Source organism: Sebastes umbrosus, chromosome 18 (assembly GCF_015220745.1).
Source record: "Sebastes umbrosus isolate fSebUmb1 chromosome 18, fSebUmb1.pri, whole genome shotgun sequence".
NCBI lineage: Eukaryota > Metazoa > Chordata > Actinopteri > Perciformes > Sebastidae > Sebastes > Sebastes umbrosus.
In genome coordinates, this window is record NC_051286.1 from 16,003,029 (window position 1) to 16,030,770 (window position 27,742).

At 41.1% G+C, this 27,742-nt stretch overlaps 1 protein-coding gene across 1 annotated transcript in view; it reads right to left on the minus strand.

The window, feature by feature from the left end:
• Nucleotides 1–572: 572 nt before the first annotated feature.
• Nucleotides 573–27,742, minus strand: part of nbas (NBAS subunit of NRZ tethering complex) — a 187,946-nt gene continuing 160,776 nt past the window's right edge. Inside the window, exons 50-53 of the mRNA XM_037751577.1 lie at nt 22,197–22,336; nt 16,877–17,024; nt 14,594–14,728; nt 573–1,634 (exon numbers count right to left, since the gene is read on the minus strand). Coding sequence (XP_037607505.1) covers nt 1,359–1,634; nt 14,594–14,728; nt 16,877–17,024; nt 22,197–22,336 — 699 coding nt within the window. The 3' untranslated portion in view covers nt 573–1,358. The remainder of the gene's footprint in view (nt 1,635–14,593; nt 14,729–16,876; nt 17,025–22,196; nt 22,337–27,742) is intronic.

Consider the following 27,742-nt stretch of genomic DNA (forward strand, 5'->3'; position numbering starts at 1 on the left):
ACACAGTCTGAAAAATCACACATCTAACACTTTGACAAACAAGATAAATTGGACTCTTTGATTCCCCCCCACCCCCACCCTATTCTTTGCCCTGCAGCAAAAACATATTTTGCTTATTTGCAATTAGCAGGAGAGAAAAAGTTACAAATGCTTTTGGAGACAGCACAGTACGAGGAAGCAGTTGGTTGCTCCAACCCCCTCACTCCCCCCCTATGGAGTCGTGCGTGCTGACCAGAGAAAGCACTTAACTAAAACGCTTCACGCTGGATGTTTGGGTCACATGGCTGTAATTATCTTGGAACAATGAGGAAATGCTGTTATTATAATGCAAATGTTTGGAGTGCATTCACTGTGAGATTGAACACAAATTGCTACATAAACCCATCAATTACAAAGAAAAGTAAAACTCGCTGAAATGTTAACGAGGTCGACTTTGAAAAATCTTTTCTTTAACAAAAAATATCGCACCCGAAAAGACGTCTATTGAAAAGCTTGCAAAGACTCACCCAATTGTGCACTTTTCCATCAACACTATCAGAAAGAAAGAAAGAAATGGAATGCCGCGAAACTCATTCTCACGTTACTCGATTTTTTTTATTTATTTCAGATCTTAAAGGTGACACAGAATAAAACCTGTATTTTTATATAGTGAAACAAACCATGCTGACAGCGTCACTGTGTGCATAAACAAACACACACGTACGCGTTTATTCCTCATCATCATTAGCTCTACGTGATAACGCCGGGGTGTCGGCTGCTTGTATATAGCGTTTTGTGCATCCGCATACACACACGAACACACAGCGCGGGGCAGCTGCGGGGCTAATTTGTTTAGAAGGAATTAATTAGACATTATTAGGGGGAAAACAATGGAGCAGAGGCAGGGTGTTTAACGGTGGGACGTCAAAGAGGCAAACCTGTCACGGAACAATAGGCTAATATCCACCCACTGCTTCCCGGCTACTGCTCAATTATTTTATCACACAATAGGACGCGCACACACACTAACACACAAATACATGCAAGCAGGAAGTGTGTTTTTCTGATCAGCCCCCAGTCTGAACATTCAATCATGACGGAGAGACAGCGGAGGTTTCTGTATTCATGTGTGTGTTTCTAATTGAGCAGATGTTTCGGTATTGAAGGTATCCGTTCTTCGAGGCAGCTGCTGTTGCCGTGTCTTCCAGTTGATGAACCAAATTACAGAACAAACATGCAGAGGTCTGATAGAACTTCTATTCTCACGCTTCAAATCTCTCAACATATTTCCCCCTAAATCTGCTTCATCACCGCAAAAAAAGGGTCTGCGGTCCAAACTGCCTGCCCGTCGCGCTCTTTTCCCTCCTCCCTCGTCTCCATCACAGCCACTTCTTGAGCACGGCCAACGCCGAGTTGAAGGTGAACTGGGCCCGGTGGGTCCCGCGGTGAGCCAGGAGCAGAGAGCCTGCCTCGGGCCCGTGGCCCGCCGCCAGCAGCTCGGCGGCAGCTTTCTCTACATCCCAGCCGCCCTCCTGCTGGTGGGACAGCATGTGGGAGCTGAGCAGGGGGTACAGGGCTGAGGAGACGCAGCCCACCAGGAGCCCCGCGTCCAGGAGCAACGAGAGGAGTTCAGCGTCGCAGGACGAAGCTGTCTCCTGGAGGGGAAAAAAAAAAGGGAGGAAAGTGTAAACACACATGTGGTAATGGAGTCAGGAGGAACTTTCCTTTTTCAAGTGTGATCCCTGTGAATACATTGCCAGGAGTAACCGCCAGAATTCTGGCAATTATGCAACCATTCATCTGCCAGGTAACCAGCTCATCATTCAGCGGACCTACTCTAAACACCCACTGGCTGATAAAACAATGAAAGTGGCTGGTAGATTTTGGAGATTTACCAACCACAGCGGTCTGTAGAAACAATGTATTGTAGCGTCCTGCTGTAGCAGCAGTATTTCCAGACAGTGTGTGATTACAATGTTACACGCTTGAAGAAACCTGATGAGGTCAGAGTGTTGGGTCAAATCCTGTGTTGACCCTGTGGCTCAACACCGTTCCCATGGCATCTACCTTCACACACACACACACACACACACATTTCTCCTCTTCTTCGCAGCTTTCAGAGGAACAAATCTCAGTTACCAAAAAACAATTCTGAACACATGTTCACACAGCCATAAACAAACCTTTACGTAACGTTTTAATCCCATCATCCGCCTCTTTACATCAATGAATTGCATGCAAATCCAAACAGCTAAATGCCGCCGGGGCTGCTGTGAGTGGTTTACAGGGCACGGAGAAAGCGAGTGCTGAGTGCCGGGGTTGGGAAAGGCTCTCTGTGACTCAGCCCATCTCCCCTGCATCCCCTCACCTGTTTGCGGTCTCTATTATTAAGTTTGCACTTGCAAAACTATACACGCCATATGTATGCGCGAGCACACACAGACACAGACACACCCACACACACACACACACACACACACACACACAGACAACAGCGAGTCGCTGTCAGGGTATTTCTGGAGCTGAGGCAGATCAATTATAAATGTGGAGCTCATGTCTTCTCTTCTGTAGTAGAGAAGGGGGAGCAGAGACGGATGGATTTCTCTCCCTCACCTCGAAAAATCTCTCATCTCTGCGCCGGCCTCGCTCCATTTTTCCCTACTTGAAGGACAATTCATGCTTAAAAACATAGAACTGTTTGAAAGGAATCACTTCACCCGTGAGGACGGATATTAGTGAACCTGAACGCCTCACACCAGAGTTGACATTCAACTGTTGTCACCGACAATGACGCCATCCCTTCGTGGGAATTACTGATCTTTTTTTTGGGGCACATGAAATACGTTTTTATCTCGTAGTAAAGCGAGCAGATCTTAAAAAAAAAAAAAAGAACATTATCACTTTGTCCCCAAGATTCATCATTTCTGTAAAAAAGTATTCCGGATGTGATTTAGCATTTAAAATACAAGTTCACGGTTGCTTTGGTACCAAAGGGAGACGGAGGGCTGACATATAACAGTTATAGAGATACAGTATGTCATGCATGGCTAATAATTTAATTTCTCCCCTGCGTTCAGAGACGGGACCAAGATGATTCATGACAAGCCGTGGGAGGGGAGGAGGGCGAGACAGACAGAGACAGACAGAGATATTTTTGAATCTTGAGACAGAGGTGGACGGAGGAGGTCATCCGGCTATAATGAGAATTAAGGGGAAAGAATAAACGAGAGAGAGAGAGAGAGAGAGAGAGAGAGAGAGAGAGAGAGGAGGGCTACGGAGGAGTGTGGGAAATGTATGACGGGGAATGATGGAGGGAGAGAGAAAAGGCAGACACGCGCTGAAAGCATCAGATGCATACATTTTTAAGTGCACCAACTGTTTTCTGAGGGCTGAATGAACACTAGAAACCAAGGAGAAGCACTTCAAAACAACTTAACACTTCAAACTTTTTGATTTCGGAGCCTCGACGGAGGCCCGGAACAAATGTTCTACACGCGATATCTCGAGCCGCAGCGAACATTGACCTATTTTGAAGCCCAATATCTCACAAAGATTATTTCAAACTTCACAGATAAACGAGCAAAGGGTTGTTCAGTTTATGACAACTTGGGTCTTATTTTTCAAAGTTTTTTGGCTGTCACGCCTATTGGTTGTGATGATATTGTACTCAGCGAAGTGTTTCCTGAGATCTGGGAACACAGTGGCAGTACAAGAAGAAAGTAAGACGCAGAAAGAAACACCACAGTTACATGATGAGAGAGGCTGTAAACATGACAAGAAGTGTTCAGCCAGATTGTTTAGAGGTAAAAACCCAAAGTGAGTGCACTTAAAATGTCTGTACAAATCCTTCTCTGCACAGGAAAATTGTGGGCACACAACTACAGCAAGTACGGTAGGTCAAATTTGGATCATTCAAATCAACCAAACTTTATTTGTATAGCACCTTTTGTGCAGGTCAAAGTGCTTCACAGATTACTGACGAGCCGGAAATAATACAGAGCAAGTGTATGATGTAAAACAATAGAAAAGACAAAAAAAAAATCAACAATTTAACAATCTGAGACCAATTTGTTTACAGACAGACACTATGGGCGATAATTTCTTTAACAAATAGGGCTCAAACGATTGATGAGCAATTAAAAAATGATTATGAAAAGCAAATTAATCATCAGCTATTGTGAAAATTGGTTAATCGTTTCAGTGATTTATCAAGGACAAATGCCATCCAATTCAATGTGAGGAACTGTCCATGTTCTGCATTTGATATCATTGTAAAATGGGTTGGGTTTGGGACTGTTGGTGATGTTAAAGCTGCAGGAGTTAGAATTGGAGCAAATACTATTAAAAGACAGTTATTTTTTATAAAATGGTCACTATATCCTGACAGTAGTGCATGAGACAGGTAATCTGAAAAAAAAAATGATGTGCCTCTGTGTCCTCCGGTGCTCCTAACGGCATCTGCAAGATTTCACAGACCGGAGGAAAACAACCAGTCAGAGCCGAGCTGGAGCCTTGAGCCTGAGCAGCTGTCAATCACTCACAAACTCCTATCAAACGGTCAAACTTGGCAGCGCTGATAAAATATGAATCCATATTCTGTTACTGTAATGCCTATTTTTAAAAGAAAGTTTGTGATCTGGCCGCCATGTTGAGATCAGTTGAGGAAATACCAAGCACTGCCATACAGCCGGAGCAAACTTTCTCATTTTACAGCTAAACAGTACACTACAAGATGTTTCTGAAAACATTTGAGGCGAGAAATAGGCATTACAGTAACAGAATATTGATTCATATTTGACCAGCACTGCCTAGTTTGACCGTTTGATTAGAGTTTGCGAGTGACCGACAGCTGCCTCCGTTGAATGAACAGCCAATAGGAATGCTCTCTCTCTGAAATGACCTGTGATTGGCCAAAGTCAGAGCCATGAGGAGGGGCAGAAGTCTAGTTATCGCTCAGAACATTTGAATTACAATATGCTGAAAGGTTATTATGGAATTTTTGCCCAATGATGCCAAAAACATTCTGCCTACTGCTGCTTTAAAACAAGACAAAGCGATTAATCAATCATTTAGTTAACTGATGGTTGCAGCTCTACTTAAAAACAAGTTTGACTAACCAGGGGATTTGTTTAAAACAAGTCTTATTGTCCGACCACTCGTGTTTATTGTCCTGTTGGACTTCATCTCAGCTATAACACTAAACACAAAGTACAGCTGAGGCTGATGGGAATGTTATTAGTTTAGAGGTATTTGGTCATAAACCAAAGTATTGAACCAATAAAAAAAATGTGACCTGATAGGTAGTGCTAGATGAAGTCAGAGGATCGCTTATAACAATTGATCCAGAGGGAGACATGAATGTCTGCAGAAGATTTTATTGCAATCCATCTGATAGTTGTGGAGATATTTCAGTCTGAACCAAAGAGGTGGACCGACATCGGCATCTCTAAGAGCCACGTTGCTAACATGGCTACAAATAAGGCCAGAAATGTACTGAATGGGAATTATTTATTCATATTTTTGCTTCATTAACAGTGGCCTTGTGGTGCCGTTTGGAGCTATTAGCGTGATTAAAGTCTGTAGAAATACATTTGACTTGATTTGACCTGAATGTGTGCTAATCACTGAAATCACCTTCTGTGGCTGTAATGAGGACTCACACCTACGGAATACACATTACTCTGCATGGCGCATACTGTACATGGAGACCACTGGTCTGAAAGCTCTACTACATGGCCAAAGAGAGTAAAAACACACATATATTATCACATCCAGTGAGTTTGGGCTACATGGGATGTGGACAGATTGAGAGGACATGAATATATACATACTGTAAACAAACAAAAGGGACACCCACTACTTATAAACACACACATATTTTGTCTTTCCTAAACTTCCTGGTCCATTACGGATGAGAGAAAAGCACAGAAAATCACTCGAGCACAGGCCTGGTCCTCCATGCATACCGACACACATACACACACACACACATATACGTACACCTCCCAGGCTATTACTGTTTGACGGTGTCAAGAGAGACAGCAGATTTGAGGCTCCGAGTCAGTTGGATTGACAGTCGAGCTGAAAATAGATGTGAAGGAGCAGCAGAGATGGAGGGATGGAGGGGAATCTTGATATCAGAGCGGAGCAGATAACTTTATGTCCTTTTCTACAGCGTGAACAGCTTCTTTTTTTTTTTTGTCACATTTCAGGCGCTGCTGCTGCTCGTCCAGCGTTCACACCTATGGTACTGTATGCAATATGTGGTAGACAGCTGAGTGTCATTACAAAGTCACCATATATCATCACTATACATATTGTCTTGACTCTAAAATGTTCTCATCCTTCCTTTATATTCTTCACTAAAGTCGCAATTGCAGCCATTCCTCTGCAGCTACCGGAGAATGGAGTTACTCTACTTGTAATTTAATAACTAATTTCGACTTCTTAATACTGCGAAACGTCATGAAAGCACAGTAGGGGATGGGTGATAATTCAATATTTTCATATATCGACTTTCAGTGAAATCATATCACGGTGATATTATATGAACAAATTATCATTCTGCCAATTTTCTGCAAATTAAAGGAATAATGTGACATTTTGGGGAACATACTTCTATGCTTTCTTGCAGAGAAGATCAAACCCACTCTCATATCCATTAACTATGCAGCTACAGTACAGCCAGGAGGAGACAATTAGCTTATCTTGGCACACAGACTGGAAGCAGGGGGAAAACAGCTAGCTGGTCTGTGTCCAAAGGTAACAAAGTTTATCTACCAGCACCCCTAAAGCTCACTAATTAACACATTTATATCTTATTTCTATAACTTGTACAAAAACTGAAGTGTTACAACGAATCACTTGAGGCTTTTACCAGAGTCAGGCTAGCTGTTTCCCCCTGCTTCCAGTCTTTATGCTAAGCTAAGCTAAGCGGCTGCTGGCTCCAGCTTCATATTTAGCGTAAAAACATGAGTGGTATCGATCTTCTCATCTAACTCTCAGGAAGAAAGCAAATTAGTGTATTTTCCAAACTCTTCCTTTAAAGGTGTAACGTGTAATACCGAGCCACTGGCTCCAAAGAAATACGGGGCAGCATTTCACCTCTACTGCTGGGTCCATACAATCTAAATTTACAGTCATCAGTTGTGAAAAAAAAGCAAACTACTAACTAACAGCAGGGCAAGAATAAGTCAAATTAAACCAAACTGCTGAAACTCTTCTAACTTATAATCTTCACATGTGGCATCGGCCTATATTTTACATTAGCAATCTGTGTGTTTACTGTGCCACTAACTGAGTTTGTTTATTGGATTGGTTCCGGGGGAACGACTAGTGTTTTTGTTTCGTTCTCCCCGCTGACAGGGGACTGCTTCGCCAGTGGAAGAGCTTCAGTTAACGGCTGTGGTGGCTCAGATTCGGCCAGCGAAAAACCCAGTGCCTGGAGTCACAGCGGGCTGGTACAGCGCTGGGTCTAAGCTGTGTAATGGCAGCAACAGAAAGTTTACCAGATCAGCTGCGGGGGTTTGCTCTGGCTTCACATCCTGTTGATAATGTCATTTTTTTAATGTTTAAAACTAAAATTCTGGCCACATTGCACATTTAATAGTTAGTTTTTACGTATGAAGAGTTTGGTCTCGTATAAACAGTGGAGCACAGAAATGTGTTTTTGCTATATTTGCCACATCATGATTGAAATATTTGACATTTGCAGCTGAGGCGCACCACAAACTGAAGCCACGGCGCTCAACTGTCAGGGAGTCGACTACAGCTAACGATCCAGTCTACTGTACCGCTGACAAACCTGGATATCCATCCATACTGCCTCCCCCCCAACCCTCCTGTGAAGCTTCCCTCCCTCCTCACCCTTCTTCCTCTTCCAGTTTTCGACTTTCCACGGCGGTCTGTCCGGGCCTCGCCTTCATCATGCCTTCCTTTCTTTCTCAAAGGTCAACAGCTGAACATGAAAACCTGTCCTGCGGTGCATGTATTTTTGCGGTACAGGTGTGTGTGTGTGTGTGTGTGTCAGGTTAAAAGCCCCTTCAAATCTTCTTTAAAGGTTCAAACAACACTTTGTCTGTCTCTTCAGTGAAGTGAAAACAAGAGGCATCTTTTGTCTCGTGTCAGTGTGTGTGTGTGTGTGTGTGTGTGTGTTCGTGCATGCAGCTGGTGTGCTCCGTGAGTGAATGAACAAACACTCAGCATGACAAGAGAACTGACACATCAAACTGTAGCCATAACATGTCCAACCCCCCTCTCACGCTTGTTATTACCTTCTCATTTCTTGCTGTCTCGCCCTGTGAAAGACAGCCGAGGTTGTCTTTCCCGCTTGTCTTCAATGGCCGCTAAATGTTGCCTGATTGGTCTGGTCAATTTTTAACACCCTTGTTTTCTATTCTTGCTCCGCACGCCTCTCATTTCCTGTATAGGCCTTTCTCCGCCCTCTCCTCTCTCCCTGAGCTAAACCTGGCTGACTGCTTAATTGGAATTACCGTACACGTACAATGCCTAATACATAATGCATGGCCAAGCCTTCTTTTATCATTTAAATCATAAAGCATCTTTGGAATGCCAGGCAACACACAACTATGTCCCTTCCCTCCTTCTCTCATCCTTTTTCTCTCCTTCCTCTGGCTCTGCTTGCCATCCCTCTGTCTCAGCTGTCCCCGGGCTTTAGCGGTGCAACTGAGCGAGCACAAACACACACACACACACAACACCAAACAGTCCTTGCTTACAGCGCGACATGATTGAATGTGACAGAAGAAGAGGCTGTGAAGCCCCCCAAAAAAAAAAAAGTAGGCTGTGACGCACATGAGCAAACACTAACACATAAACGCGCAGTGAGCAAACACAGCGAGATTAACAGGTCCAACATGGCACAAAAGCTGTAAACAAGCCCACTTAAACAAGCAATTAGACTCATAATCAGTCAATCACACGCTCACACACCTTGTCTTCACTTCACCGGGCAGATGAACGAGGTGTATGATTCTTTCAACATGATCTCACAGAAAAAAACAGGCTGGTTCTGCTCTCATCAACACTCGAAAATGTGGTTAAGTTGGGTTTTCCAAACACTTCGCTTAGTCCTCACCTAAATACATCTTCTCTTATAATGTTACAAGTGAAAATCAAGTGAAAAGTAGGGTCATTTTCTCATAGACTTCTATACAATCAGACTTCTTTTTGCAACCAGAGGAGTCGCCCCCTGCTGGCTATTAGAAAGAATGCAAGTTTAAGGCACTTCTGCATTGGCTTCACTTCTCAGACCCGGAGGTTGCTGCCTGGTTTTTCTTTATATTAGCCTTCTTATAAAACTAACACAAACTAGTTCAACTAGTTGCATATTTAATACCCCTTTTACAGGGTTCTCATTTGAAAACAAGTCAGCAACAAACATTAAAAAGCCAACCGATGGCAATTCAACCAATTCACGGAATCAATGTTAGCTTAATTAGCTAGCTAGAATCAGAATAAGGTTGGTTGCCAAGTAGATTTTAACATACAAGGAATTTGCTTTGGTGTATTATTGTAGTGCATACCATAAACATAGGAAGAGGAAATGTAATTGACGATAAAAGTAAGTACAAAAATCAAGAAACATAAATATAGAATATAATAAAATTACAAGTAAAATATGAAAAAATATTAAAAAAAATGTGCAATTTATCTAAATTAAAATGAAAGCTGTATAGAAGAAAATAACAATAAAAATATGCAAAAAACTATAAAATATGTACAGTACATCTGAATTAAAATGAAAGCTGTAAACACGAAAATTATGATACAAATATGAAAAAATACTATAAAATATGTATTAAAATGAAAGATCTGAGCAGTTTTTAGAAGTGGTAGTTTTGTGTAGAAATGGAGCCACAGCTGATCAAATCTGCTAACAACAGTAGTCATTTCAGAGGAAAAAATTGACGGCCACCAACTTAAAGAGAAGCATGCTTTTGTCGACACTCCTTCTGAAATCAAAGAGGAGAATTTCGAGTGGTAGATCTGCCTTTGTTATCATACTTAACTGCATATGTGCCATGCGGGAACTGCAAGCCTGACCGGCGTAGCAACAGTAACTTAGTGGGGTGGGGCTTAATGACTTAACGGTCGATTAATTAAAGTCAAATCCGATGGAGGAAGAGAAAGAGCGGGCGGAAGAGCGAAAGACAAAAAGAAGATGAGAAGACACGAGGACTGCTAAAACATTTTGTTGTTGCAAACCTATTGTGTACTGCGGTTGTGTGTGTGTGTTTGTGCACACGTGCAGCCGTATCTATGTGTGCTGTATGTTGCACTGACAGCTCATTCATATAGGCAGGACAGCTCTTATCAGCCCCTTATCTGTCTGTTTTCCATTAGTCAGCCTGGTGTTAACCCCTGGCTCCCTGCTCCACTCTGCTCCTCCATGGTCCATACATCTTCACTAGGAGGAGCAGAGCGGAAAGGAAGGAGAGGTAAGGAGGAAATGATGGGAGGGAGTTTGAGGCGAAGAGAGGAGAGGCCACATGTGTTTCTGCTGCCAGTGAAAAGAAATAAAAGCCTGCACGCCTGCATCATTGAGAACAATACAACCTCTCCTTCATTACCTGCTCTCTACTACTTCTTTGTCTCCCTTCCAAGTCCTATACTCTACGCCCACTCCTTCCTCCCTTCTCCTGTACTCCTTTGCCCACTGTGGTTTCCTCCGCAGAGAACAGTGAACGTGAAGCAAAATAAACGCATATCTCACACTACAGCCAAATAAATTACTTTTTCTCATTTACTTCTTGTGTCAAGTGGTTTTTCTATAACACCATTTTAATTAAAAACTAATCTTCAGAATGAATCTTTTTTTTTTCCCCCTGATCCAGGGCCATCTCTCTTAAGAAAAAAAAGAAACGTGTTGATACTGGAGAAAACAATGTGCACAGTAATCTGTGACATCAGATATGGAGCAGAGTGCCAGGGAACACGCACCTGTTGGGGAAGTGCATGAAGATAAGGCCTGTCAATCACTCAGAGTGGCATGTCATTTTCATGTATTTAATTAAGAGCGCTGTGATAAATATACGATGCGTTGTGGCCAAAATCAACCTCAGGCTTGTTAATGTAGACGTGAAACAGCAGGTGAATAAATGAAGAGTGACATTTAAACCTTTCACATGTTTTTTTATGATAAATTAATTCTGTCTGTCTGAAACAAACTGTGACAAAAGAAATTAAACGCTTAAAGTAATTTAAAAGTAACAACAGTCAATTAACAGTTAAACTCCATGAGAAAAACTCACACGAATTTCTGATCGACCAAGCTGAACTAAAATCAATTATTTTTGATCTCCGCCCTACATCTACTGACTAACTGGCTGCTGACGATTCCAGGCTGTTTGTAAATCTGATAAAAGGTATTGTTCTCTTGTGTGGGAGCAGAAAAAAAGTTTAAAAGAAGAGCAGTGACATTTTCTATTTGAATAAATTATTATTATTTATTTATTTATTTTACCTAATTTGTGTTCTTTGTATGTTTATAAATTGTTAATCATACTTACCATTGAACTTATGTTTTGATATGTCATATTGTAAATTTGTAATAGTGCAAAATTTCGGAGCTTTTGTACCGCAAATATAGGCATCGACCAATCAGGTTGTGCGAAACGGGTTGAGTTGCGCTTATATTCATGAAACAACAACACGGAGGCTCCGTAATCCGAACCAAGACTGCAAACTTTATTCCTCCTTTCAACCTTGACAAAGGCAGCACAGACCATACCCACTCTTTCCGTTCTTACCTTTCACAATAAAAGCTCTAGACTTTAATACTCGGAGGCGGGTATTTCGCATTTTCGTGTAATTTATCCGTCATGCCCCCGGTGTGTAAAGGCCTTTAGGGAGGCACCGATGTCATACGCTGGATTTGGCATTGCCACCAATACAACTTTATTAAGCAGACTAAATATCAGCCATGATGCGACCGATCCATATCAAATGTACTTTCTTTGTCAATGTCACAAAATCCAGTCACAGCAGGCCACTAACCTATAGGCCGTGCTCAGACCAACTTTAGCGCAGCTCCCTCATTCATTTCAATGAGGCTTGTCCAGCGACCCAGCAGGGTTTCCAATGCAGAGTGATCCGGCAGAGAAAAAACGCAGGGTTGTCCGGCAAAAAAGTTCAACTTTTGACAGACCACAATGCGATATCATCTGGCAAGGTGCTGCTGTGGTCAATCAAATGCATGCAAGCACACATTCCTGGTATATTACCTTGTACGTGCACTATATTTCTATTGTTTACCTCGCGATCGACGCAAAAAAAAAAGAAGGTAAAATAAGATAACGTTCCAGACTCGTTCTCTATTTCTGTCACAAACCACTGTGCAGTGTTTTGTAGTCTCATAAGTCTTCAAACTAACTGGATCTGTGAGTCGAAATGAACGTCTTGGATCATATTTCATGGCTAATGAAATACGATCATCAGACATGATCATACCTGAAGCAGCATGACATCACCAACACAGCCTCTTCCGTTGTTTTAACACAGGGTTGTTTGGGTCTGAAGTTTTTAGTGAGAAAGCAAGTCCTGGCCTTAAACGGTTGAGTTCCAAACAGTTAGGTATACAGACTCTAAATTTGGTTGAAATAGAGCACTGGTATTGGATTGGTGCGATGTATCAGGATCAATATCGGGAAAGAAACCGTTGGATAGGAGCATCCTTAAATAACTTTAGCGTCATTAAATCTGATTTCCTGAACCCCTTATTATCTAATAATAATAATTCCTTTAAAACTGTTTCAGGCAATCAGAAACACTGCACTAGAAAACAAATTAATTAAAAACATACATGGTATAAACACACTTTGGGCAAACAGACACTTTCGTAGACAAAGAGAAAGAAAGAGAAGAGACGCACACGCAGACAAACACACACCTACATGCATGCAGCTCCGCAGTGAGCTGCAAGCCAACACATTATCAGATGTATTAGTTGTAAGACAATTCCTCTCTGTCTCCGTTGATGTTATCTCCAGATGAACACTGTTCTGTGCTGCTCCGAACATGCCCCCGTTCGTTCGGCTCTTTGGTGGCAGAGGCGAGATTATTTCTCAAAGCAGTGTGACACGCTACCTGTCTCACTGCACTCTCTCACCCCCCACTCCCCTTCTCTAACTCTCCCTGATTTATCTTTCCTCCCGTACCATCCCCTCTCCAGTCAGGCTGCTCCGTCCTCTCCACTTCTGTCTTGGTCTTTCTTGTTTTGCATGTTCACACATTTGCTCTGTCTTTGTAATTTCCCCTCTCATCCCATTTCTCTCTCTGAACACCCATTCCCCCCCTCCCCCCCCCTCCATCTGATTTCCTCTTCCCACATCTAAATCACACATCTTTTCTCTTTCCAACTTTAACACCCCCGCTCGCTTTTCTCTGCGGGATATAAAAGCAGCGTTGTTGCTCAGGTGTACCGATATAGGAGCTTTAACGTTTCATTTAATAGTGGCTCTGTCACATAATAGAGTGGCTTTCTCTTATCTGATCCGGGGACAAATAGAGGGTCTGCTGGGTCTGGAGAGGCCTACTTTGTGACAATTGCTTATCTGATGGGGAAACAGTGGAGAGCGGCCCACACAGTCTTAAACTATTACACTCTTATCCGATTGTGGCTTCCCACAACTGGAGGACAGTTAGTAAGTGGATGAGCGCCGGCTTATGTGAATGTTGGATTCCTTTGGAGAACTTCATTCTTATCTTATAGGACGGTGAAGAGGTTTTATAATTTTTGGCTCACGTCTTCATCGGTTGTCTCCTTTCCTCCAAGATATTTTTTTGTATTTTACCTTTTCTATTCGGTCTCATACTTTTTAAACACAGTATATAATGTACAGTATTCTGAGGCCTGCTAGAACATTGCTACATTATTAATTTTAATACACAGGGTTATGTCTAGATGTTTATCCACAAGTTACGAAAACTCTCGCAAGATTTGCTGCTCGAAGGCCTATCCTAACCTTAACCATTCGAGGTCAATGCCTAACCTTAACCGTCTCGTGAGAGTTTCGCAACTTCTGAAGAACTTTCCCGTTTGCTTCATTTCTCAGCACTGGAGGTTGCAGCTTGCTCTTTGGTTGTACAACAACTCATGTTGGGTTTGGGGAGGAGGGGGGGGGGACATTACTTCAACAAGTAGACATTACTTCTTCTAAAAAGGGTCCCCAAGCCAAACAGGTTGAGAAGAACCTCTGCGTTAACAGGTAATTAATTAATGTCAATTTTGATAATCCATTCCATCATTTAAGCCATTTATCAAGTAAAAAAATGCCAATCTTTTTCTAGTTCCTGCATCTGAAATGTGAGGATTTTCTGCTATTTGCTGTTATATATATATATATATACACAGTATATCACTGTAATCAGAAAACATTTGGGTTTTGAATGTTGGTTGGACCAGACAAGAAATCAGAAGACATTACCTTGAACTCTGAGAAGTTTTCAACCCAAGTTTTAGAGTCTAAATAATTAAACGTTTATTTTAAAGAACGTCTGCAATGTCTGCATTCAAACTGGGGTCAATACAGCTGACTCCGCCTGGTCTGCGTTTTGAATATAGACCATGCAAACTATTAACTATTTCACTTACTGCGGTCATGCTGTTGATCTGATCCAGAGTCGGCCGCAGCAGTTGCTCGTCGCCGCTCTCGGCCATCAGTTTGAGTGCGGGCTGCTGGAGGCTCGGCTGGTTCTGGAGCAGCAGGGCGGCTATGCGTCTGATACACTGGAGAGGAAGAGGAAGAGAGAAAGAGAGAGTGAAAGGCATGGATGAATGAAAAGATGTGTGTGTGTGGATGAATGGATGAAAGGAGGAGGGGGGAGAGATAAAAGCAAAAGTGGGATGAAAACAGAGAAAGGTAATCAGAAGATGAGAGTAAATCAGAGAAAAGCGAGAACAAAAGAGGAGAGGAGGAGACAGAGAGGGGAGAGAGTAGGCGAGGAACAGTAAAGGTTAATCGATGTGCATACACTGTACAGACACATAATACTTTTAAAAAGGTCTACACACAAACACACACAGCAGACACACAGTCCTATCAGTAATATATGGATATCACAATGCAATCTGACTCCCCCATGCTCTGGCGGTTTCATTCCAGCAGATTCAAATTAAAGCTGTTCAGAACAGAGTAAAAGGCCTCCTTCTACACCTCCCACCCCTCTTCCCACACTAATATTAGACAGCCAGGCAGACATAGCCTATTCACACTGAATAGCATTAGCACTAAACTAATATCACAGTCAGCTGGCGCTAGACATACAGAATGGTATTAGGCTTACCACTTCCATGGTGCTCAGCAGGGCATGAATAGCATTAGGGGCGGCCAGATATCAAAGAGCGGCGAGCGCCTATAGTACATTGCAAAAAGCACTGAGCTGACGCTAACATGTTGCTGTGGGTTATATGCTTAATAGCTTCAGGCTCCTGTAGCATGATACGGCGTAAAATGGTGCAGCGAGGTTACACTGAATTCAAACAAGCTTGTATTAGTTTTTAATAATGGTGATGGCAGAGGAACCGAATATGTGTTGAAGCTGGATTTTTTTTTCTTCTTTGGTTCAAAATATTAATATTCACTATCCTGACTGTATTTAAAGTGATAATCCTGAAACTTTTATTTAAATATCTTAAGTCAAATTAGGTAACAAAATGCTGATTGAGCCTATTAACCACTGATGAAAGCCCTCGCATTTGCAGCATTACAAACTGGGTGCCGCCAAAGAGAAATAAAATCTTTGAGATTGTATAACTTCAAGTGATGGAAGAAGTATTCAGATCAGATTTTTGTTTAAAGTGGCAATCCTTAAGATTTCAGTCCTGGTTGATTTGGAAACACCCTGTTTACTTTACTTTGCACAGCAGCTGGATTCTCGTGATATCACAAGATCACATATCACACGAAAATCCATCTTGTCAAGCTCCAAATAATGCGTTTGTGTCCGTCCAGCCAGAGACCGGACCAATCAGCGTCCTGTGAGGAGCTAATGGCAGCTATGGGCTAAGTTTATGTGTGTGACGCGACGACATGTGTGTGTGTGATATGTTCGTTCTAAACAACAACGGCGGCTCCTGAAGAGGTTAGCGTAGCTGCAATAGCATCAGTTTTTTCAGAACTGGAGAGTATTTCTTCATTGAAAGAAGAGCAAAGAACGGCACTGAAGGCTTTTCTTGATGGAAAAGATATTTTGACTTTATATATATTTTGAGTTTGATGGTTCATCCAATCACCTGCCAAGTATTTTTTTGAAAGTGCCTGCCCTTTTTCAAAATAGTTTACAAAGTTCTGTTTACGATGACGGCTTCTCAGATGACAGCAAATGTGGTAGGTCCTAGAATACTGTGGGCAGCCAGACAAACTCAATAAATAATTGACCTTTTTCCATCATTCTGTGAGCAACCGTGATCTGATCTGACACCCAGTTCGTCATACTACAAATATCTAGATAGTGCAATACTTTCATCAGTGGGCAATAAGCTCAATCGCCGTTGTGTTACCTCATTCGATGATAGATAGTGACTTAACAGACAGATTTATTTCAATGAAAATTGGGAAGTTTTATATTATATTAATATATATTTTATCAACAAAAATGTTAAACTGTAAAATAACCAGCAGCTATAACTGTCAGATAAATTTAGTGGACTTAAAAGTACAGTAGCTCCCTCTGAAATGTAGCAGAGTAAAAGTAGAAATGAGTTCCTGAAAATTGCACTTTACAGTGCACCAATTTAGTTAATAGGTGAAATTCTTTATGTGACCTTCCTCACTAATTGATCTACTTTTTTAAAAAAAAATTTTTTTAGAATACTGTGAAGAAAAGAAGACACAAGCAGTCATAGATGATTACCCGAGGAGTGTTTGATGTTTACCTGCGCAGGAAGCTTGTGTTTGGTGTTGTAGAGGGATCGCACCATGGTGACAACCTGCTGACCCAGGTCTAATTTCACCTCGGACGCCTGGCAGCGGGTCAGCAGGGCCGAGGTCAGCACCACCCAGGGGTTACGCTCCGACTCTGCCCTGCAGACAGAGAGCAAGACAGACAGACCTCTGTGAATGTGAATGTGTGTGCAGTCTTCTGCTGAGCTTCTGAGGTGAACGTACGAGAGGGCAACACAGAATAAAAAGAGTGAAGTACACAAGTACACATTTTTCAGGAACATACAGTAGTAAAACAATATTACAATACTGTAATGTTATTCATCCAATACTCTGCAGTTCTCTGTCAACAGATGGTAATCCTGTTAGACAGTGACTGGGTCACAGCAGCCGACTACTGCATGTTATTATGAATAATATAAATACGACAGCCGCATAAGAATAACAGCATCAAATCACAGGCTGACATGAGCGCTGACAGAATTATCAAGAGGTTTGCAGACAATCTAATGAAGTCTGATGTTGACATGTAAGTGAGGGTGTGGGGGGGGGGAGATGTTTGACCACTTTACTCCTGCAGTTAATATTAAACACCTACACGCTGCATTTCTTCTCTCTGCTGTGAACACCAAGGGACTCGACTGCCAGATATGACAGGCGTCACTCTGTTGACACGCTCCTTCGTGAGGTTTGCAAGACCTTTGCTAATGCCTCCAGAGTAACCGATTAGCTCTCGCCAAGGCCGGCAAATGCCAGAGACGTTAAGGCAGTAAATACGACCTTCATGGATCTTTATTAATATCAGTCATATGGAGAAAAAAAAAAAAAACTCATGGGAACCACATTATCTGTTAATTAGATCTTGGCTGACGGATGGATCCTGTTGAAGTTATTAATTCTATTAATATTATCATTAGCATAGCAAGGAGTCAATGCTGTGATTGAGTCCCTCTAGACCGCTCGCTAACAGTAATGTTAGTGGTTAGAGAGGTTGTTAAATAAAGGAGGAATAAAGTATCTATCTATCTATCTACTGTATATATCCATTTATCCATCTGTCATCTATATATCTATCTATTTATCTATCGATCTATATATCCATCCATCTCTCCATCTATCTATCTATCTATCTATCTATCTATCTATCTATCTATCTATCTATCTATCTGTCATCTATCCATCATCTATCTATCTATCCATCTATCATCTACAGTATCTATCTGTCATCTATCCATCCATCTATCATCTACAGTATCTATCTGTCATCTATCCATCCATCTATCTATCTATCAATCCATCTAGCTATCATCTATCTATCTGTCATCTATCCATCCATCTATCTATCTATCCATCCATCTCTCCATTTATCTATCTATCTATCTATCTATCATCTATCTATCAATCTGTCATCTATCATCCATCTCTCCATCCATCTATCTATCTATCCATCCATCCATCCATCCATCCATCCATGCATCTCTCATCTATCCATCCATCTCTCCATCTATCTATCTATCTATCTATCTATCCATCTATCCATCCATCCATCCATCTATTTAACCATCCATCCATCCATCCATGCATCTCTCATCTATCCATCCATCTCTCCATCTATCTATCTATCTATCCATCCATCCATCCATCTATCTAACCATCCATCCATGCATCTCTCATCTATCCATCCATCCATCCATCCATCCATCTATCCATCTATCCATCTATCTAACCATCCACCCATCCATCCATCTATCTCTCCATCTATCCATCCATGCATCTCTCCATCCTTCTCTCTATCTCTCTATGTTAATGCAAAGCCATGGCCTCATTATTTCTGCATCAAGCCTTTAACCTCAGTTAGAATGTCTCCGTCGCTCTTCTATCAGAGACACCACTCTAAAGGAGGGAATATGTTTCCAGTGGTAAGAAAAATTGCCGCTGCTATGCCAGCAGCACTGCTGAAAGTTACGTATGTGATTAACATGACAAGCGGTACATTAAATATTAACCAGACAGAGAAGGAAAAGGAGGAGATTGGAGATGAGAAGAGGAGGCATCTGATATGAACGTGTGCGTCGTTACACTCCGGGTGTTTTCACATGATAAAGGGTAGATGGAAACATGCTGATAAACCCTTAGTTATATGATGAGAAATAAAAAAATAGAAAATAAATGAAAGTGGTTGAACCCTGATGTGAGATTAGGCTGCTGAAGTGCGTCTTAAGATAGCTTGTTAGAGGAAGGAGACCCTGTGAAAGAAGGATGGTGTGTGTGATAGAAAGAGAGAGAGAGAGAGAGACAGCAGGGAAGACAGCAGGGCTCCTGTGTGTGACCGTCGGTATAAAAGGCAGCTCTCCATCCAGCTACCGGGGGTGTCTTGTCCTGACAAGCTGCTTCACCTTCGGATGATCGCGGCCGTGGGAGCAAACACTTGTACTGTTTGGCAGGCTGCACGCTTCCTGTGCTTTTACCAGGGGCACGGGGAGGCTCTGCTGCTGCATGCGACTATGAGTGCCTGTGTGCCTCGCCAAAATCTGTCACAGGGTGCAGCGTGAGTCACAGCCAGCCTCCGTTCGTGCTTTGAATCATGACTCAATTTATGCGGATGGACAAAAGGATAAGCTTTTCAGATGCAACTCAATATAGCTCCCAAAACAGCCTCTTATAGTCTTACTGAAACAAATCTCCACTCTACAAAAAACACACGCTGGAAACACACCTCCATCCCGGCCAGGATTAAATGCTGAGTCAGACTCATAGTTAAGGTTAACCACGTGTTCTCGAACGCCCTCCAGTCTTAACGGAACATCTCAAATGGGGCATTTGAGGGTTAAGTTATTCTGAGTTTTGTGTCCCGAATTACGACTATCAGGATGCAGCAGCCATTACACATAAAATGCACACTAAACACAGATCAGACTTAAAATTCAAGCTTCTAAGCTTCAAAGAGGCACATTACAGCGTCAGTGTGTGTGCATGTTGTGTGCAAATTAACTTGAGCGATTTAAAACGAGGCTGACTAAGGAGACAAGCAAAAAACAAAATCCATAATCAGAAGCTGGGTTTGTGCTCAGCATTATGTTTGCATTTAAATCTGGAATACAGTACAACAGCTCAGTCTGCAGATAAAAGAAACGATTGTAGCCGACCGTCCCAGCAGCGATGGTTTGACTACAGCTGTTCTGCACTCGCAAAGTCACTGAAATCTGTGGGTGAACTTGAAGCAGCTGTGGCGGCCAAATCTAATCCCATCTCTCCTGCTGCTTTCTCAGCTGAAAAGAAACTGGCTTTACACACTCAATAACAACTCTTTTGTCCATTACAAATAGACAGCTGATTTAAAAAACATTTTTCACACATGCTACTGATTCTTCTTATTCCGTTTGTTACACTGCCACTGAAAACTTTGGTTTGAGTAATAGAGTAAGTCAAAATTCTGTGACTCCAGCTTCTTAAATGTTAATATTTTCTGGTTATGGCTATCCCATCAGGCAGGTTGTGTTAACCTTCAAACTGATGCATCAGTAATGAACACACGTCAATCTTGTTCATCAACAACCATACACAGCTAAGTGCACGTCCTTGTGAGTTTCTAACAACACATGGAGAAAAACTCTACTTTAAATTGCTGATCGAAATTTGTTTGAAACTCAGTCTGCTTCGATTGAGCTGGAAGGATAAACTCCCCGACAGCATAACCCCGTATTGTCTCGGCGGGCTTCAGAGTACCACTCACTTTTAATCAAGAACAATGGAGAAGGAGAAGAGCAATCACATCATTAGGCACTTATCGGAAATACAGCCAACGCTTTGCCGAGGCTCATAAGATGCCAGCTGGTGCAAGAAGCTCAGAGCCTGAAGCTTTGTGAAGACGCCTGTTTTCATTTCCAACTAGTCGATGTGCAATACGTAGGCCTGAGTGATTAGAGCCACTATTCTCCGTTCACGCTGGAGACACATGGCACAGAATCCGTCCATTAAAAAGTCAATGTCTTCGTGTGTCCTTGATTTTGTTAACGAACAAGCTGCAGAATAAACCCTGTCCAAAGAGACTGTTAAGAACCAAAACACACTCACTAGTAGAAAAGCACTAATGTCACATTTTGAACTTTAAACCTGACTTTACTGAAGATGCATTAAGAGCAGAGGTTAAAAGAGAGAGTTAAGTGAGGTGAGAAAGGAAGTAAATCAGCTGCCATGCTGTTGGTATTCTGCACACAGTCTGTAATTACAGCATATTTGCATTTTCTATCTCCAAAAACCTGCCTATAGAATACATATTTGCAAGTTCTTTTCTTTAATCCAGTATGTATGAATGTGTGAATGATATAGTTACTAATGAGCTGTAAAAATGGGCAAATTAATAACTCATAGGTAGTTAATAACTGTAGCCTACTAGAGGCGCTTATAGGAATAGCTCTGACATTTTGGGAAATATGCTTATTCACTTTATTGCTGAGAGTTAGATGAGAAGATTGATATCACACATGTCTGTATGTTAAATATAAGGCTAGAGCTAGCAGCTGGTTAGCTTAGCTTAGCATTAAGAATGAAAACGGGGGAAACAGCTAGCCTGTCTTTAGGTAAGAGGTAGACCAGCAAAACAACTAGTTGCTTTTTGTACGGATAAAACAAATGAGGTATAACGTGTTAATTAGTGTACTCTAGGGGTGCTGGTACCTTTGGACAGACATAAGATATTGTTTTATTGGCTTATTTTAATGTATTGTAAGTTGTAAAATGATATTCTATTTTTTTTTTTTAAATAATCACTTATTTTATTGAATTCAAGTTTTATCATTGTATTCTATTTTTTATTTTATTAATCACATATTTTATTGTATTTAAGTTTTATCATTTTTTTTATTTTTTTTATTTCATTAATCAAATATTTTATTGTATAATATAAGTTGTATGATTTTATTCTATTTCACTGCTATTTTATTAATCTAGTTTTTACTTCACACTGTTTCACTACTATTACTGTTATTTTAGTTTTTAAATGTATTTTATTACATTTTTATAAATGTGTTGTCTAGTATGCTTTGGTCTCAAATCATCAGATTGTTAAATTGTTTAATTGTTTTTGTCTTTTCTGTCATTTTCACGGTCCACACTTGTTCTTTATGATTTTCGGCTCGTCAGTCATCTGTGAAGAACTTTGAACTGCACTAACCTGTATGAAATGTGCTGTACAAATAAAGTTTGACTGATTGATTGATATTTATCGACACGAATAAGCAAATTCCCAAAAATGTCAAACTATTGCTTTAACCTTGAAAGAATCAAAGAGAAATGAAAAAAAGAATGTCTTACACTTCCTCTTTCATCATAGGTGGCCACGCTTGTAAGAGCAGCGTGAGCAGCTGAAAGTCCTCCCACTTCTGTGCGGCTTCCAGCAGCTCCAAGAAGAGGGTGTATCTTTTCTCCTCGTTCTCCACATCTTCTATCTCAACCTGAGAAGGAAGGGTGGAGAGAAAAAGCATGGAGGTGAGGAAGGCAAATCAATGCGAGATCAATAAACAAAGGCCTGCTGTGAGGCTCTTGATTATAACATGCCCCCGGGTCATTAAGCACAAATTAGGTGAATGAAGAGTGTTCAGTAACTAGAGTAATCATCAGATTCTTTCAAATCCTGCCACACATGCAATGATGTGGATAAATATGGTGATGAATGGAAGCATTAAGATGGATTTCAGTGATCTTGGACACTTCCACCAGACACTATCTAGAACAAACGTAACAGAAACAAGAGATTAGCTTTCATTGATTTTAAATGAAGCTCCTGATTGTGATGGAAAAACTTGACAACCTAATGATTGCAGTAGAGTTTGTGGGCAAGGCGTTGCTGCCAAAACGGGACCCGAATCACATACACTCAATCTCAGCGAGCATCAAAGCAAACTTCAAATGGAGGCACTGAAAAGGAAGGAACGCGGCTTCATGCGTAATGGACAATTTCACTGCTCGCTTTAAAAATAATAATAATAAAACGTCACCTGTGGCCAAACTTATTCTATACTATTATGAGAAAGAGAGAGTTCGAGAGGGAGAGTGTAAGAGTGAAAAGGAATGAAGGAGGGTTAATATGGAAAAAATGAGAAGAGGAGGAGGAGGAGGAGGAGGCGGAGGGAAAGTAATTAATTTTCTTCTCAAAGGTTGGCTTCTAGTGTGATTTAACAGTTCAGAGAGCGGCTGATTTCTGAGGGGAAAACTACAACCTGCCAAAGCATGGCTGCTGCGGAGACAGGCTCCGTCACACATGCACGCATACACTTACACACACACACACACACACACACACACGCACACACACACACACACACACACACACAAACACACACACACAACAGTTCATAAAACATAGTTTCAGCCTCAGTGGCGGGATCAATTTTATAACACTGGATATCTATGTAAAGTCTGTTGATATTTCATCAGTATAAAGGCCTATACACAGTCTAATTTAAACATTTTAAGACACTACTGTAGGAAACTGTCTGTGCATGAACTTGTAAACACATACCTCTTCTTTAAACCTTTATTATGACAGTTTGGTAATGAAGCCGGGTTAGTACAGAAACCATCTGTGCACTTGTATCGGTACTGGTGAAGATGTACCTCCAAATTACTCATATTTGCAAATTAAGCTGTCCCATTAAAAGTAATTTAATGAAATGCTTTTTTTCGGCAGTAAAATACTTTCCCTTAGGGAGGATAAATAGCTGCATTAAGATGCCAAAGATCATCCCAGTAATTCTCATATATGATGCAATATTACCATCAAAATGATAATGAAACCTTTCTCTGGCACATAAATAAGAATCAGTAATGCTGTTACGAATGGCTTGACAGCCAATGCTGACTAAATGTACAAATGCCAAAGTTGTGTGGCATGTGACCGCATGGCCCCCACTGCGTGTTGCGTTTACAAAACTGTGGTACACCTCTGGATTACAAAAGCCTATAAACAAAACATATACCCCAGAGACATTTGTTGAAAAGCCACACTGGAGCGCTGCAGGTGAGTTGTTTTATGCTGTGTCGGTCATTGTGCAGTCAAAAGCGAATAAAAGCCCCACATTGCTAGTTCACCGGCAAATACTGGAGACACACAAATGGGCATTTTTGCACCAGATGTGCTTGAATCTTACGAGGCAGAAATATAAAGGCACTTATTTAGGCGATTTATTAAATAAGCTACAAAAAGTCCACTGGCCATAGAGTCAGCCGATTGCTTAGACTGTATGCGTCCTACTGTTTAACCCTAAAAACTGTCTTTACGTTTGATGGACAGGGGTCTTCAGATGGCTATATCAAACATTCTGAGATTAATTTGATTGACAAAGTGACAATGGTAGTTAGGCTGTTGCTGGTCTTCAAAGAGTGGAAGAATATACTTTTCACTCACTTGTTTCAGTTTCCAAAAATCTGTATCCTTGCTTGATGGTCAGTGTATCAACATGTAGTGACAGGTTATCAGTAGGGGTGGAAATCACCAGAGGCCACACGATATGATAAAGTTATGATACAAACTTATTGCAATTTTGCTTTGCACATTTTGCGCTATGCTATACTGCAATACGATATATTGCAATATATTGCAATAATCAATATATAGATGTATTAGCTATTGTCAACTGCAAATTATGCAGTTTGTCAACATCTGTTTTATCTAATAAGATTCAGTTTCACTCTGTTCATCTCAGGGTTTTCATTCACATATCTTGAAGTGAGAGGCCATGCCAGTTTTTTGTCACCAAAATGTAGCATAACTTTGGAGCGTTATTTATCATTCTTCCTGAAAAGCTAACATGACATTTGATTGGTTAGTACCATTCCTTAGGTTTTTCTAGTTTCATATGATACCAGTATCTTCACTCTAGCTTTAAGCGCATTACAACCTCTGAAAGACAGAATAGCAGATGAACCCACCAGCGGGCTTTCAGGATTGTTACAGTAAGAGGTTAATAGTTTGTAAAAGATCAATACTTGACGTCCGTGTATTGATATAACATCGCCATGCAAAATATCGCGATTCTATGCTGTATCAAATATTTTCCCCTAACCCTAGTTATCAGACAAGTCAAAAATGTAATGGACTAAATCAATAAGTAATATTGTTAGTTAAGTAATTAAAATGGAGTATAAAAATAAATATAAATCTAACTTTCATCACACAAATATACCAAACAGAGCATGTAATGTTAATCATCCATATACTGTATTGCACATTTTTTTAATTATTGTAACAGTAGCTAAAGCATTTTAGCCAGCAAGCTAATACTAACAAAGTTAGCTTGCTAGCACTAATTAGAAGTTGGTAAAGGAAAACAATAAAAAGCTTTTCTGTTTTCTATCAACTGCCATGACGTTAAAGGAAAAGAACAAAGCCTTATATTTGTTTTCATACTCCATTTTAATTGCAGTATTTAACCAACAGTATTATTTATTAATTGATCTGGCACTCTCTTGCTTCCTACTGTCGGTAGTGGGCCTCCATATAATCCACTCGCTCTTGTAATTGTGTTACGACGGACCGACACTAGGTGCAATGAATGACTGATAATTAAGCAGTACTCACTTTGCGCTGATACTCCGACTGATTCCGAGACACCGGTGGTGTTAAACCTTCAATTTAAAAGTAAATGCACATGCAAATAAGTGGCGGCACAGCAGATCCATGCACGGCGGTGTAGTGAAGCGCCTTATGATGGGGATGGAGCAATAAATGAGTAAAGCTGAAGCTCAGGACCCCTCTGGAAATGGAGGTCATTTGGGAAACAGAAATGGAATCTTAACTACCTGTAAAAAGCCCTCACTGCAATCTAAAGCTCTCAAATCCATCACTGAATGTAAACTGCAACCCGTAGCCTGTTCATCATTGTTATAGCCTGATTGTGTTACGAATACTGAATACTGAACGCTCTCTAGCTATTGAAGCATTTTGTAAAGTTTTACGGCCGCATTTATTCGTTGTTTGAAAAACTCAATTGTATGCGAGACCTTGGGATTCCCCGGTAATATTTTGGATTGTACGTTCTCTCTACAAAACGCATTAAAAACTGCATTCAGACACATACAAATATGCACTCTTTTCACTTACAAATCCACACCTACATCCTCTCTCACCCGCTTGCACACACACAGACACAGACGTGCACGCACTTGTCAAAACTCACCTACAGTAGGCCGCAAATTAATCTCTGCCAATTACTATGTGGCTGTGAGGCTTTTATTTTCTTAACAAGGAAGGATGGTAATTAATTATGCCTAGTGATTAAAATCAACATTTCCTCTGCGGTGTTGTACAAAGAACAGATCGCAGGAGGGCAGGAGGGCAGAGAGGGAGGGGAGGGAGGGAGGAAGGGATGTGACTGTCAGCCAAAACCATAACCCTTAGCAGTGCTGGCAAATTAGATCTGACACACGGCCTCTCAGTCAATCAGTCATCATATATTCTCCCTTTTTTTGCATCTATCGGGCTTTCAAACACTTTTCAAACTCAGTTCATCTCGTCCCTATCCATCTGTCCATCCCGAGATCAGTTAGTTCGACAGCAGGATAAATGCTAATTGCACAGTATATTTGTGAACAAAGACTATACATTTTTTATTTGTCCTTTTTTTGGACCATCACCACTTCCCCATTTGGAGGACAACTTTTTAAACCCCTCCTCCAAATAGCGACTGTCTAATCTGTTGGTTATTATTTAACTATAGCCACAACAGGCCTGTCGAGCTTTAGAATTCTCGACATAACTTAGTGTTACTTTCGAGGCCAAGTAGCATATCATTAACTAGCAGCGTTAGTTCGTGGGGTTTGGTTAGGTTATCGTTATTGTGAAATTTGTTTTGCAGCCAGCATTCACATAAAAACAGAGTGTAAAAGACAACATCAATGACACATCAACACAATAAAACACAGAACTACAGCAGGGAATAGAAACCCGTAGCAAGTACACATATACAGTCGTGCAAATGTGCAAGTGCACAATGGAAGTGTAAAAAGTGCAGCCAGAGTGCTATATGCTATTGAACATATTAATAGCACTTGAAGGAGACGTGGAATCTATTAGCTCTTCTAACGGGTGCCCTGAAAAGGCTTCCGACATCATCGTTTCAAAAATCACTATGAATTTCAAGTGGTAAATCTGCCACCGTTATCATTGTAAACTGCAAGAATGGAACTTAGTAACAGTAACTAAGGGGATGGGGCCTAGCAAATGGTCAACTACTACTATTATTACTTTTAGTAATAGTACTAAAACACATTCTAATCTTATTATTTGCATTTCTTGGATTTTTTTGATTAATCAATTATGAAAAAATTATCAATTTCACTATTATAAACCCATTCCAAAAAATGGGGGAAAACGGAGGACAATTTGAATAAAGAAAAAAACATGGACCATGGTTAGAAAAACTTTCTATTAAAGATGGGTTATACAGACACACACACACACACACACACACGCAGGCAAACACAGATAGTTTCAACCACTGACACCGAGGGGTCAACAAACAAAGCGATACCCTATACAAACAACACTGCGTGACGGAGAGCAGCGCACGCACACGGGCATGAAAGCACAACAAACACACAAACAAAAAGTTGCTAGCTCTCACTGCCTGTAATTTCAAGCTCCAAAACCACTGTTATTTCTTTCTGCTGGCACAGGAAACGGCGCCGTCGAAATTATGCCGACCACATGCTACACACTCGCCCACTGTGACTGGAAGTAGCCATGCTTTTAGCAAAATGATACACAGAGACGCGGAAAGGGAGAAGAAAGCATGGAAATGAAGTAAGCAGACGGGGGAATGTGAGGTAAATGAATCTTGACAACTAGTAGTTACCAGCAG